The sequence below is a fragment of the Galleria mellonella genome, unplaced genomic scaffold (genome assembly GCF_026898425.1).
Source record: "Galleria mellonella isolate WM207_F2 unplaced genomic scaffold, CSIRO_AGI_GalMel_v1 utg37, whole genome shotgun sequence".
Classification (NCBI taxonomy): domain Eukaryota; kingdom Metazoa; phylum Arthropoda; class Insecta; order Lepidoptera; family Pyralidae; genus Galleria; species Galleria mellonella.
In genome coordinates, this window is record NW_026442087.1 from 3,441,408 (window position 1) to 3,456,648 (window position 15,241).

A 15,241-nucleotide genomic window follows, 5' to 3' on the forward strand; every position below is an offset into this window, starting at 1 on the left:
ATCACCTCTTACTGGTGCCCCGCGAACGTATACCGATAGCGCAGGCGGGCAGCCATTCCATTATCACCCATTAAAAAAATACGGAAGTACAGCTGTATAAATTATTCGTCTATTCTATTATAATTATTAAAAAAAGAATGGTCAAGAACAGTCGAGTTTCGGTAATACCTTTATCAACTTCTTGCCAATTTTAATCTTGACAAAAATACAGCAAGACCGGTACAATAATACATTCTGTAAATTTAAAAATTGATCTACGAAACTATCTTATCTTAAAAGTCGGTTAAAACTAGTGTAAACCGGTTAATACTACTTTAATGCTACCGCAGTAGGGTGACCCCGCTGACCCCGCCGCGCGATCTTCTACAAACTTTATAAATTACTGATTTACAGCTCATAACAAGCGACATTTGTAGCACGTCCGTTTACAGAATTCACATTTTTTTCTAGAATTTACGACACCAAAACGCAGTAATTACCTTTGTGTAGAGTATATTTTAAATTTTAATAGTAGGCTGTTAAATTACGGTATAAAACGTAGGGTGACGCCGTCCCCGTGTTTTATGGGACGCACATATTACGTCGTTTTAAAGAATATAAATCAGTTACACGTAGAACCGACTGAGTTTATGAGTTAAACAATATTTGTTGTTGGTATTTTCTATTCGACTGCTTAAAAAAAACAAGCAAGTAACTGATTAGGAGAGAATGCTATATAGTATTAAGTCCGACTATTATAAGAAAAATTGTTCTGTAATGCGGTCAGTAACGAATAAAAAAACTATAGTTACACTAGATACTAGATTACCAGAGGGAGACTTTGTACAAAACTCGATTGCTTGGGTACCTCTGTCCCGTTCGTGTTTCAACCGTGAAGTAGTTGTGTTTGCGTGGCTGTGTTTCAGTTTGAAGGGTGGGATATGGCGTGAATTTACTGGGTACAGAGGAATAACACCTGAGTCCTCAGGAATGGCAACGCATGGGGGTATCATGGACGAAACAGTATACTCTGTTATGTCCATGGTACTGCTCATGTCTATAGGCGACAGTTACCACTTTCCATCAGGTGGGCCGTCAGATTGTTTGCCATTCTAAGTTGTATAAAAAAAAAAAGAAAAAAAAAAGATAAATTTTTGCTGTAAAAAATGTAATTATACTATAGAAACATTATCATTTGTTTTATTATAGGAAATTATTTATTACAAGAATAATTAAATATATATATATATATATATATATATATATATATATATATATATTCTTTGATGCACTAAAACATACAGTAATATTAACATGTTCCTGTAGCTCCGTTTTAAATAGAATAATTGTAAATAAAACAGTTTTATACAAACCAGGGAAATTATCACATTGTTTTTTCTGTTACTGTTTCACCAGATGCAAACATAATTGCAAACGTTCAGGCTGCGGAATGAGCTCCCTACCTAGTTTTTCCCTAGAGACTACAGTATGAGATTCTTAAAAAAGGGGTTAAGGTTTCTTTAGGTTCGGCGACGCGCACGTGACACCCCTAGTGTTGCATTTATCCATAGGTTACAGTGATCGTTTACCGGGACGGGACATAAGACGGGCTGTGTGCTTGTTTACCATCTTGATAGATAGATAGATAGATAATTTATTTGCATTACTTACAGCACACAAATTACAACATACATATACAAAAAAAAAGCGAGATAACATAAATGATAAAAAAAAATAATACATAAAGCTAAATACAATTTTCGTTTGTGAGTGTGCCATAGCAATACAAAACAGTTTCACAACTCAGTTTATTGCTTCGCCCTCAAAAGAGCAAAGCACTGATATTCTGTTGCGGCCAAAGGGATCTTCGTGGTATAAAATAATATGAGGCGCTAATTGAAATGTAGAATGCAATATTTTTTTTCATATATTTATTCAATTATTTATTCATAAATAAATCACTTCATTTAGAATTCGATTGAATTCAAAATAAATTAAATAAATGAATCTGTTTAAATGAACACTAAATTGAAATTCTTAATTTAAATTCCCCTCGATCCTATTTGAGAAATTTAAATTTAGAGCTACATTAAAATCTCTAAAAGCATTCCAGTGCAGTCAAACTAATCGCTTATACTAATTTATAGGTATGTAGTGCAGTGAAACACTTTCTAAAACTGGTATATACCGGTGTCCCGCTAATTAAACACGAACGTCACCCGTCCCTTTATGCGTTATGGTCGCTACGCACGACAATCCGTGTGTCCGCCCGCTTCTGTCACGCTCGCACAAACGCTAGACGAGTATCTGCGTCTCTCTCCCACATCGAAAGTAATTCCGATAGCATTTCCATTATTGCTGTTTATGTTACAATGAAGCATTGATGTTGAAAGAAAAAAAAAAGAATTATTTTATGTTGGTGAAATATTTGAAACATCCTTGAGCCATTACGGCAGGCGTTTTTGTTTATTTTTAATCTATTTAGGTAGGTAATAGTGGGCAAGTATCATATCTAAGATCGATCATTTAAATTCTGTCCTTTATGTAATCCTGTAAAAAAAAAAACTAAACACTCCTTTATTTCTTTTTCATAAAACATATAACTTTTTTTTTATTTTTCTTATACTACTTAGAATGGAATCAACTTTTTTATAAAGGAATACTAAATTTACATATATTTACTGAACTATTTATCCATATATCCCCGATAACTTCAATATGGAGCTTACACTTATAATATTTATTTATTTATTCATTAGTACATATATGTGTACATGGCGGACTTAATGCTACAAGCATTCTCTCCCAGTCAACCATAGGCAAGTGTCAGAATACTTGAATACGGTACTAGTAATTATTGATATACATACATTCTAATATCACATATATAAACGAATAAATATATATAAATAATAAATATACTTATATATGACATATACTATATTATAAACGAAATTGAGAATAATATAAAGCACTTACTGCTCGGATAAAATAAAAAAAGTGGGCGTGAACGTTTTCTTTTGAAAGACGGTATTGAAATAATAACATTATTTACAAATGTGAATCAAATGACATCCAATCAAATAAATTATTTGCAGAATACATACAAGTATATTAAAACAAACAAAAACGAAAATATTTTACCTAATCGTTGCCCGGAATTAAAGAAACAAGTGACCTTTGAAATAAAATTTTAAGACCTCCGCATCTTGACGCAACGACCCCTGAAATTTTATTCGTTCGCATTCTTGTTCTTATTTCACGGCGAAAATAGAAGAAAGAAAATTTAAAACAGAAGTATATTTCAACTTGCATCGTCAAAACAATGTGTTCTGGAGGGGAGGGGCGGGCTGTAAACTTTTATAGTAGTTAAATACAGAGTTGTGTGAAACAATAGAAGGCCGGTGTCGGAGTGAGGCCGCCATAAATTGTTGTTATCTGACGTCACGCGCGTGCCCGCGCGCACTCATACCGCGACCGCTAGGGCTGCCACTGCCACGTGCTGGGAACTTGATGACATAGTTCCAGGGTTGCATATATTAGGTTATGGAATGAGCTCCCTGCCAAAATTTTCCCAACGCGCGTAATACTCCTGATATTGGAGGCTTTCATAGGCTACGGTAACTGTTTACCATCAGGCGGGTCGTATGCCTGTTTTCCACTTCAGTTGTATAAATAAGTATTGCACATTAAACAATACTTATTTGTCCGTTGCAATAATATTTTATCTCTATCTAGTAACTACCTAGTAACTCGAGTTAATTTTTACTTTTTTGAAATAAAATTTAAGAATCCAAAAGCTAAATGCTGGAGTCGATTTGGCTGTGTTGTGTTGAACTTTAAATTTAGATATTAACACGAAAAATACTGGCATTCTATATTTTTATTTTCCTATATCTTAAAATAAATATTTTAATGATAATCATCATGAAATACACTGTCCATGAATAAATAGTACATTATGAGGCAAGAATATTTTGAAATAATGATATATTATGAGATATATTATGATTTCCCCCTTCCTTTCTCGTGAGTGTCGTAAAAAGCAAATAATAGAAGTTAATAGTCGGGGGATGGTCAGCAGTGTCTCTTATAATTTGCCCAAAGCCTAACTGTAGTTGTCGGGGGGGAGAGGGATTGTTAGTGATGAAGACTGAAAATCCCATTGCTAGCAATATACCCAGCCGGGTCGGCCTCCTCGCGGTTCCCCCTGGAAACTGTCATGGTTGATTCCTCATGAATTCACCATGGTGGGCTGACTGGCCTGTTTTCATTCTCATCTGTCACCCTTCACTGGTGCTCCGCCAGCGTATCCCGTTAGCGCAGGCGGGGTTACCATATCATTTTCACCCATAAAAAAAAACTGTAGTTGTCGTTCTACCTGCCATGCATGGCGACTGTTGGCAAAGCCCTCCTATATGGGAGAGACCTATGTTTAGCAGTAGACAATTAACGGCTGACACGATGATGATAATGATTGTTGAGACACATATATTCTGATACCGTACGGGCAAATGCTCTGAAGTACGACCTCTAATGCATTGCAACAAAACAGTGGACACGGGTAGCTCAGGACTTTAGGACAATCTATGGACTGCCCTAAAGAACAGCCGGATAATGGCCGAGATGATGATCATACTATGATATTTTAATACTTAACGCCACTATGTCTGTAGGTATGTAACATATAACGATACGAAGCAATGTTTTATTACAATTTGTGTTTTCTATTTTGCCAAAGGTTGACTGCGAGAGAATGCTATATATAGTATTAAGTCCACCTTTTGTACCAGACATTTTTTTTTTGTAATGTGGTTAATAAAGAATAAATAAATAAATCTTTTCATAATACAATCGACAACCCTAGCGCGTTCCACCAAGTAATTATTTCACGACTTTATTGCTCGATAAATGTTAAATGTTTAGGCAAAACTGCGTGCAAAGGTAGCTTTATTGGCAACCGATTCACCTGTACTGTAAGGAATATAAATAGATACACATTATTATATTTAAACTATATTTATTTTATATATTACGAGGGATGGGCAGCAGCGTCCCTATTAAGACATCTCTAAAGTCTAACTGCAGTTGCCAACCCGCCTGCCAAGCGTGGCAACTACTGGCAAAACTCCCCTTATGGTAGAAGGCTTATGTTCAGCAGTGGACAGTCAATGGTTGAAATAATAATTACTATATTTAAAAGTATATAAGATATATATTTAGTTTATTTATTTATTTATTTCATCAACTGAGTGAGTTTTACATCTTCCCAATACGCTCACTCACAATTTTTTTTTTTTTTTATACAACTTAGAATGGCAAACAAGCTGACGGCCCACCTGATGGAAAGTGGTAACCGTCGCCTATAGACATGAGCAGTACCATGGACATAACAGAGTATACTGTTTCGCCCATGATACCCCCCCATGCGTTGCCATTCCTGAGGACTCAGATGTTATTCCTCTGTACCCAGTAAATTCACGCCATATCCCACCCTTCAAACCGAAACACAGCCATATTCATAATATTAATTATATTAAAATCACATAACAATAATAACACCTATATCTTAAATCTCCGAACACGAACACTCTGTGGTCGTCTGTCGAAACTCCAGCAAGTTCGTCCTTCGGGTTATATCGGTTATTTTAATTCCTTTGCGGGTATCCTCGTTTTGGATTCTATCACGCAAAGAAATACCGAGACACAAATAATAAAATACTAATACACCGAGCGTAGCCCTCTCGAATTTAATATTCAACGATTTTAAATTATTATTTATTTATTTACAAATCTATACTTATAATAAATCTGTAGAGAGGTCAATTCTGTACATGAAATATATTTGCAAAATAACTATCAGGGGGTGATTAGTGATCGATACTGATGTCAAAAAATGCAATCAGTAAAATTTTTGTCTGTCTGTCTGTATGTTCGTTATAGACACAAAAACTACTCGACAGATTTTAACGAAACCTGATGCAATTATTCTTCATACTCCTGGGCAGATTATAGTATACTTTTCATCACGCCACGATCGATAGGAGCAGAGCAGTCAAGGGAAATGTTAAAAATGTCCACCCGTGCGACGCCGGGACGGGCCGCTAGTAAATAAATAATAATGGACAAATAAATTCCATGTAAGGTTTTTATTCAGTGCATGAAAAGGAGTACTTTTAAATTATATTTTGATTAAGATTTTGTTTCACAAAAAAATCTAAACGAGCATCTTATTTTTTTGAAGTCGGTTAATAAACAACATTTAACTATCATACATTTACTATTTGACCTCGCTAATTTATTTACATTGATTTAATTTATTTATATACAGTACTGCTTTTAACATAAGAATATTTTCTCATTATAATTTCCAAAAACAAATTATATTTGACACTTGTAGCGAAAACATGCACAAACAAAACATAAGGATTAGATAATCTAAAAGAAATTAAAACCGAACAAACGAGAGAACGGCTTTTTACCGGTTCCATGTTCATGTTCTCGTTGGAAATATTTTTATTTCTTGTTTTCCTGTTATTTATGTAAATCGGAGACACTCAATCGACACTGACATCCGTGTGTAAAAATAATAAAAAATAAAAAAAAAACTTTAAAACACTTCTCAGTATCGCCTCCTAAAATAACGCTTGCATCGTAAGCTTTATCTTCTGTTTGTAAAGAATAAATTAGTGGCCATAGGGCTGCAATTAATTCACGCTAAAGTATGGCGGAAGGCTCCACTGTCCCCCTTTCGTTCGGTAATGTTCAACATTGGTGCTAACTCAGATCGACTTCAAAAAGTATTGTCTGTACTGGAATTTTGCGAGTCAAAATTTAAAACCAAATGTTAGTGACTTTTAAAAGAGTTTTAATACTGGCTGTTGACATTGTGGTTTTTAAAACGTCTCTGGAACAACCACTCTTTGGAATATATCCAAAGGGAGACCGTACAAAAGTCGATTGCTTGAGTACCTCTGTTCCATTCGTGTTTCAACCGTGAAGCAGTTGTGTTTGCATGGCTATGTTTCGGTTTGAAGGATGGGATATGGCGTAAATTTACAGGGTACAGAGGAATAACACCTGAGTCCTCAGGAATGGCAACGCATGGGGGGGTATCATGGGCGAAACAGTATACTCTGTTATGTCCATGGTAGTGCTCATGTCTATAGGCCATCAGGTGGACCGTCAGCTTGTTTGCCATTGTAAGTTGTATAAAAAAAAATAATTTAATTTAATTTTCAATTATTTAAAAAGATAAACAAAACAAATAAGTAATAAGTTAAGGTAAGCGTCATTACTAATCATTAAGCATTGTTTAATTTGTTCTTTCAATTTTATGCGTATAACAACATAATCTTGTAACGTATTAGAAAAAACTGACGAGTTAATACATTTTTTCTTTCGGAAAGTCGCTTAAAAACACATATAAGGATAAATTTTATTTATAATCTATTAATACGTATACAAGAAGCGTTTACTTTTTAATAAATTACAACAAATGGACTACTGTTTACACTGTTTATAACCAACAATCGGGAATTAGGGCCGGAAATAATACATAATGGGGCAAAAAAGTGGTTCGACAAATTACAGTTGTGTCATAATAACATGTTAATAGTGCGGCCAGTAAATCATACGTCGACTCTCCGCTTATAAACGGTGGCCAAGTATTCGAATAAACTCGGACGTCCTGTTATTTTTATTTTTTTAATAAATCAATAAACATATATTATTCTATTTAGTAACAACTTTTAGTGAATACTAAATCAATAATGTATACATATATATAAAATTGGAGTGTCTGTTTGTAATATTGAAATATATATATATATATATATATATATATATATATATATATATATATATATATATATATATATATATATATATATATATACGGTACATAATCCAAAATAACATTTTTCACAATTTTTGTCGGTCTGTCTGTCTGTTTGTTCCGGCTTATCTCTGAAATGACTGAACCGATTCTGACGAGACTTTTATTGGCAGGTAGCTGATTTAATAAGGAGTAATTTATGCTACGTTTATTTTAGAAAAATTCTTTTATTTTAGAAAAATAAAGTAATGTTGCAATGTCCAAGTACTGTCCAGTACCGCGTGCAGTTCAGACTGTTAGGCGGAACGAAGTTCGCTGGGTCAGCTAGTATCTTATAAAAATATAGCTCTCTTCTTGTCACGTCAGTCAGCTTGTTAAAATATTCGTAAATATACGCCAAATAAAGTTGATTACATATTATGTATATAATATTTGATTTAAATGAAATAATTACTACAATTAACTAAATATGTCTAACCAGAGGGAGACTTTGTACAAAAGTCGATTGCTTGGGTACCTCTGTCCCATTCGTGTTTCAACTGTAAAGCAGTTGTGTTTTCATGGCTGTGTTTCAGTTTGAAGGATGGGATATGGCATGAATTTACTGGGTACGAAGGAATAACACCTGAGTCCTCAGGAATGGCGACGAATGGGGGGTATCATGGGCGAAACAGTATACTCTGTTATGGCCATGGTACTGCTCATGTGTATAGGCGACGGTGACCACTTCCATCAGGTGGGCCGTCAGTTTGTTTGCCATTCTAGGTTGTATAAAAAGAAATGTCAACTTATCACGAGTGTCCTCCAAATCAAAAGTCATTGGCCGCCCTACACGAACCAGTGGGGGCATTTCTACTTAGATTGCAGGCTGTCGGCCGCTTCCGTCCGCACCGAGCACCGGCGCGCCGCCACCGGATTGAAACTTTACATTGCGGCGCGCTGTTTGTTTAAAATCTTATTGCGTTCCCGTCCTCGGTTGGAGCTAATTAAACGTTCGCTGTGGTATGGTATATTTGCTTGTTTCACAGTTTAGGGTTACCAGATATTGATAGGATGTTTGAAAGGATTAGAGCTTACATTTTTGTGAATTTTTTGTAATGTTTTGTGTATTTGTTGTAATGTTTTGTGTATTTGTTGTAATGTTTTGTGTATTTGTTGTAATGTTTTATGTATTTGTTGTTAAGCGTATTGAGACTCCCATTCGGGAAATGGGTATTGGCGACCCGCACGCATGCTAAAGGTAAAGGAGTTATGGGGCCGCCTGAAAATCAGTGCTATATAGGTGCATCTCGCTGGAGCTGTACATACATAGCAACAGCTGAGGCGGCTCCTATTACCAGCAACATTAATTGTTTTTTTTTTTCCTTTTTGTTCTTTTAGTTTTTTATTTTTTAATACTGGTAATAAAGATTATCTATCTATCTGTCTTAAAATATATTAAATGGAAGGATAAATGTTTTTATTGCAATATAGAATTTAACCGTTAATCAACTTTTAATCCAGATAATTAAGTAAAATAGAACCTAATTGACTTGTTAAATTTATTAAAAAAAATTTTTTTTTTAATAAATTTAACAAGTCAAGGTTTTGCGGCTGATATTTTCAAGTGGTTATTTATTTATTTAAACATTATTAAATAATAAAAAGAAGATGCAAAAGGTTACATGGTACTTTTCTAGTATTTATAATTTTTTTTTTTTTTTGTTATTCAACTTAGAACGGAAAACGAACTGACGACTCACCTGATGAAAAACGACAACCGGCGCCTATAGACATGAACAGTACCATGGACATAATAGAGTACTTATACAGTGTTACCCATTATATCCCCATGCGTTATCATTCCTGAGTACTAAAATGTTATGCCTCTGTACCCTGTAAATTCACTACCATATCCCACCCTTCAAACCTTACATTAGGATAATATACGAATTTTAAAATATTTTAAATAATTTATCAAGGCATTTATTGTAATAGAGATACGCTAAGCGGATCCGTCCACGTTATAAATCACAGTCAATGCAAGTGGCTTAGGTCCGTCCATTGTGACAGTTCACGGGGAGACCTGTATATACCATAAGTAGATTGAACAGTTAGTGAATATAAGGTAACAGTGTTATGTACTAACCCAGAGCGGGGCAGAAGGCTGCAGCTGCGACGCGAAAGCCATTCGGAACGCATCTCCCACTAGCGTATTCAATTCTTCCGCCTGTATACAAAATAATATTAAATTAGTGCCATATTAATTTACGCTAATCAATAAGAGACTTTGTACAAAAGTCGATTGCTTGGGTACCTCTGTCCCATTCGTGTTTCAACCGTGAAACAGTTGTGTTTGCATGGCTGTGTTTCGGTTTGAAGGGTGGGATATGGAGTGAATTTACTGGGTACAGAGGAATAACACCTGAGTCCTCAGGAATGGCGACGCATGGGGGTATCATGGGCGAAACAGTATACTCTGTTATGTCCATGGTACTGCTCATGTCTATAGGCGACGGTTACCACTTTCCATCAGGTGGGCCGTCAGCTTGCTTGTCATTCTAAGTTGTATAAAAAAAACTAAGTGTTATTTTGCAGGAAATTCATAACACTGGTTAATTGATTAGTATTATTTTAATTCCGCTGCTATTAGTTTACTTACGATCGCTATCGATCACCGACTGTCATTCCGTCCATGCTCTATTTGCAATACGTCTTTCAACTCTAAACGAAATATCTTCAGGCAGATTAATAGCTCACTGCTCTGAGCCTAGTGTTAACCTTCTATTTATTCATAGTCGGATAACACTCCTCTTGTGGGGAGAAAGGGATTGTTAGTAATGGGGTCTAATAACCCCATTACTAGCAATATACTCTCTCAGATCGACCTCCACGCGGTTCCCCCTGGAAACCATCATGTTTAATTCTTGTCGAATTCATCATGGTGGGCCAACTACCTACATACATTCTCACCTATCATCTTCCACTGGTGCCTCGTCAGTGTATACCAATAACGCGGGCGGGGTTACCAATCCATTTTCACCCAGTCGTCGTCTGTCCTTAATATTTGATGTATCACATAGTCATATGGAACATAACAACAACATGGAACTCCATGTCAAAATGCGAACTTAACACGACAGTCGACATGGCACGACTCGAATTAAAATTGTGTCATCATATGATAAGGCAATTTGTACCATAACGTCATACAAATTGAGGTGTGTTTGATTTATGACGAACTCTATTTATGATAAACGTATGAGAGATTTGTGACATGAGACCCGGCGTCTGCCGCCTACGCTTACTAGATCATGTGAAATTAGGTTGCTAGCAGTCACAAGCAGAGCGACAAGCGATTTCAATTACATACGAAATATCTATGTTTAATTCATTGTAAATAAACAATATTGGCCATATATTTACTACTCACAGCTTAGGTTACATGTTTATTTTTATAAGTAATAACGCAACTTTTAAAATATTTGTAGTCTAGTGTTATTTAATTCATTGTAATTGTTACTTCATTTTCTCGCACTGTATAATTATGTTAAAGTGAATGCTGTGAATACCTATAATAGGCACGTGCATTAATATTGTATTATATTTAATGTTTGTTATACCTATATGTTATAATACAATATGCCAGAAGGAGACTTTGTACAAAAGTCGATTGCTTGGGTACCTCTGTCCCATTCGTGTTTCAACCGTAAAGCAGCTGTGTTTGCATGGCTGTGTTTCGGTTTGAAGGGTGGGATATGGCGTGAATTTACTGGGTACAGAGGAATAACATCTGAGTCCTCAGGAATGGCAACGCATGGGGTGTATCATGGGCGAAACAGTATACTCTGTTATGTTCATAGTACTGCTCATGTCTATAGGCGACGGTTACCACTTTCCATCAGGTGGACCGCCAGCTTGTTTGCCATTCTAAGTAGTATAAAAAAAAATGCTGTTGGTATTCCTTAAATAAATAAATAAATACTAAATATATCACACTGACATAATTTTATAGTTTGAATCTATACGATTGTACATATTACATATATAACGAGATACAATTCAACATTATAAAGATGTTATTTGTCATGAAGTAAATCTTATCATATTAAGAAAAAAATATTAATCTTTGTTAAGTATCTGACGAAGATACTGCATAGCATATGTAAATTCGAATATATTTTTATGCGATTCCCAAAAGAAGGAATTTCTCACACACAGAATATCATATTTTATTTTAAATACCCAATCGGGATTTTACGCGATGTAAAAGCCACTATCGTGACCACGACGTAGTGTAATCTACGTCGAAACGACGACAATAAAGAAGTAGGTATTTTTTATCCTACTTAGAATGACAAACAAGCTGACGGTCCACCTAATGGAAAGTGGTAACCGTCGCCTATAGACGACACGAATGAGACACAGATACCCAAGCAAACGACTTTTGTACAAAGTCTCCCTCTAGTAAAGGTATATAGGTAAAGTAGATGCTATTTACCTGTGAAGACATTTACATCACATTAAGTCTCCATTGTGTACTTGAAATATGTGTAAACGACGCCAAAGTTTAAAACTATCTTTTATTTATTTATTTTATTTATTTGTTCATAGGAAAACCAGGGCTACACTACAGCAAATAGATACAGTTTTAGGATAACAATTTTATTTTATTTTCTGCCACGAAACATACTACGTGATTGTTACCAATTCTAAATTCATTTTCGTAATTCTTTCTGTAGTCGCTAGAATTTACTTACTCATATGTTCATTTTACATAAATCTTATGGTGCTTCAAGACGTTAATTGAAAATTAAAAAAAAAAAAATATTATGACTTTTACTATTAGATAAACATTTTCGCTAGTCGCTGTATCGCGTACACCGTATGCACAGGTTTACTATTGCTATTTGTCGAACTGACACCGCAATAGAAACATGAGAACAATCAATTTCAAATCAGATCACATTTGCATTATAAACCTGATATCGTAACTGTACTGATGTATAACATTTAGTCCCTCTTTTAGCTAAATATATCAGACTAGAAAATAATAAACAAAAATAATAATTATTGAAATTTCCTTAACAGAGACTGGTTTTACCCACGATTTCGAAAACATCATCGGGATATATTTAATTAATCAACAAAATGTAGTCTGTCCTTAGGTCTTTAACCCCTTCACTTTTCCCACGCATTTTGAAAAAAAGGTGTTGAAAGATTTGCCAAATATAGCGGTGGTAAAGCCGGGAACAGTTTTAGCTTTTGTTAAGAGTTTATTTACGTAATAAGATCCAAAATCAGGATATACGTAGAAAAATCAAAGTGACTGACAATACCCGAAGAATAAGCAAGAAGAAGTGGTAATGGGCTGGTTACATAATTTGAAGGACCGATAACCAATAGGGAAAGAAATTTCTTCAGTGGCGATCCAGTACTGGCAAATACAGTAAAATCAATGGATTTAGGTGATTTAGGACCGTTGCAAGTACAGTTTTCGACGACCCTTCGCTAGATGGAGTGGCGACTTCAAATGCACTGCAGTGAGTCAGTGGTTTTAGGTGACTTAGGCTATCCTAACTATCGGTTCCATAACCGTTCCTTATGCTAGTCTATGAGGAAGCTTATGTTTAGCAGTAGTCGAATAACGGCCGATATGAGGGTGACGATAATTCTTGGCTTATTGTATATAATTGCTAAGATTTGGGTTCGTATTTCATCGGGTCGAGTCGTTAAAACTTCGAAATTTGTTTAATTACTATTTAGTTATTTCAACTATTTAATAATTTAATATTCTCAAATACAGGGTTGCGCCTTTAAAATATTTTCTAACACAAAATGTTCTCGTTACAGTCATCACTATTGTCTAGTCGATGTATCTCATTCCGTTAATCAACCTATTAGTACACAGTGATTCCAGGTGATCGTCAAGTTAACTCTCTTAGTCGACAACAGGCTGCTTAAGAATTTGCCGGCTTAATTCCCTCGCATAAACATAAAACCAAGACGTGACAGCTCTCATTCGAACTTGATCGCGGAAAACGGAAACGGAAGCAGATTTGTTTTATATTTTACTTTCCGTGTACTTTATTTTTAATTCCAATCCGATATCCAAAATCCGCCATTTTCTCTTCTCTTCAGGTTCTCAGTTTGTTATTGTAAGTGAATATCTCCACCAATTCTAAAAATTCTTTTATTTTTTTTTAACCGATTGCAGTAAATATGGAGATTTTCAATTAAGATGTTTTTTGTTATATTTATTGCCTCAGAAGTCAGATTTATACACCGATTTTGAATATTCTCTGTTAAAAATCTTTATTATTATCATCTCTCATGACTGAAGTCGGTATTTCTTTTTTTTTTTGTTTGGAACTAAATCTATTTACGATCGATTTAGTTAATTTTAGTATTGACTTTAACATATGTAATATTTAAATTCCTTTTTTTTTAGAGCAAAGTGTTGGGCTCATCCAAGATTCATCCAACCAAATTGGAACTAATTTCTTTACATTTTACTTTTATTAAATTGAAAAATTGAATCCGTTGTATGGTTAGAAAATAATAAAGTTTATAAAATTTTATAATGATATTGCGAAGCAGTTGTGTTTGCATGGCTGTATTTCAGTTTGAAGGGTGGGATATAGCAGTGCATTTACAGGGTACAGAGGAATAACACCTGAGTCCTCCGGAATAGAAACGCATGGGAGGTATCATAGACGAAACAGTATACTCATCCTCGAACAGTATCCATGGTACTGCTGATATCTATAAACGACGGTTACTACTTTCCATTAGGTGGGCCATTAGCTTGTTTAACATTCTAAATCGTATAAAAAAACCGTTGTTTATTTTCTATGTATTTGTGATCCCAAATTATAATAAATAAATAAAAGCGAAACTGAATAATGTATGTTCCATGTGTCCATGTGAGGATAAAACATAATCCGACAGTATATCAAAGAACTTCTTCACAGAAGTAGCAACAAAATATTTTCACACGCGACTATCTCAGCAGGATGTAAGCGGGTAAGCGTTTAAAGCGAACTCCCTGTAACTGCAACCGCTGTCATTTAACTTGAACACAGAACTTGGGACGTAAAAGTTTATATCAACGCCTACTGAACAACGTACATTGTTGCGACTTTATATATTCTATATGGTGTGAAAATATTTTACTACAAACTTGTAAAACTTGTACCAGACATGTAAAATAAAGAGTCTGAAAATACATATATTAATATCATAATGTAACGCTGTATTAACTTATGTGAAGTCGTCCACTTGGGTACCACTGTCAGTTTCGTGTTTCTACCGTGAAGCAGTTGTTTGCAGCTGTGTTCTGATTTGAAGGGTGCCTACCCGCCTACTTGGAAACTGCAGTTAGGCGGGGGAAAGGGATTGTTAGTAATAGAAACTGAGAATCCCATTGCTAGCAATATACTCAAC

General features: G+C 35.0%; 1 protein-coding gene across 3 annotated transcripts in view; it reads right to left on the bottom strand.

Annotated features, from left to right (window-relative positions):
- LOC113515587 (uncharacterized) overlaps window positions 1-15,241 on the bottom strand; it is a 325,354-nt gene that overhangs the window by 19,212 nt on the left and 290,901 nt on the right. For all 3 annotated transcript variants that reach the window (XM_052897536.1, XM_052897535.1, XM_052897537.1), the window contains one exon: window positions 9,945-10,025. In XM_052897536.1, the coding sequence (XP_052753496.1) occupies window positions 9,945-10,025 (81 nt within the window). The remainder of the gene's footprint in view (window positions 1-9,944; window positions 10,026-15,241) is intronic.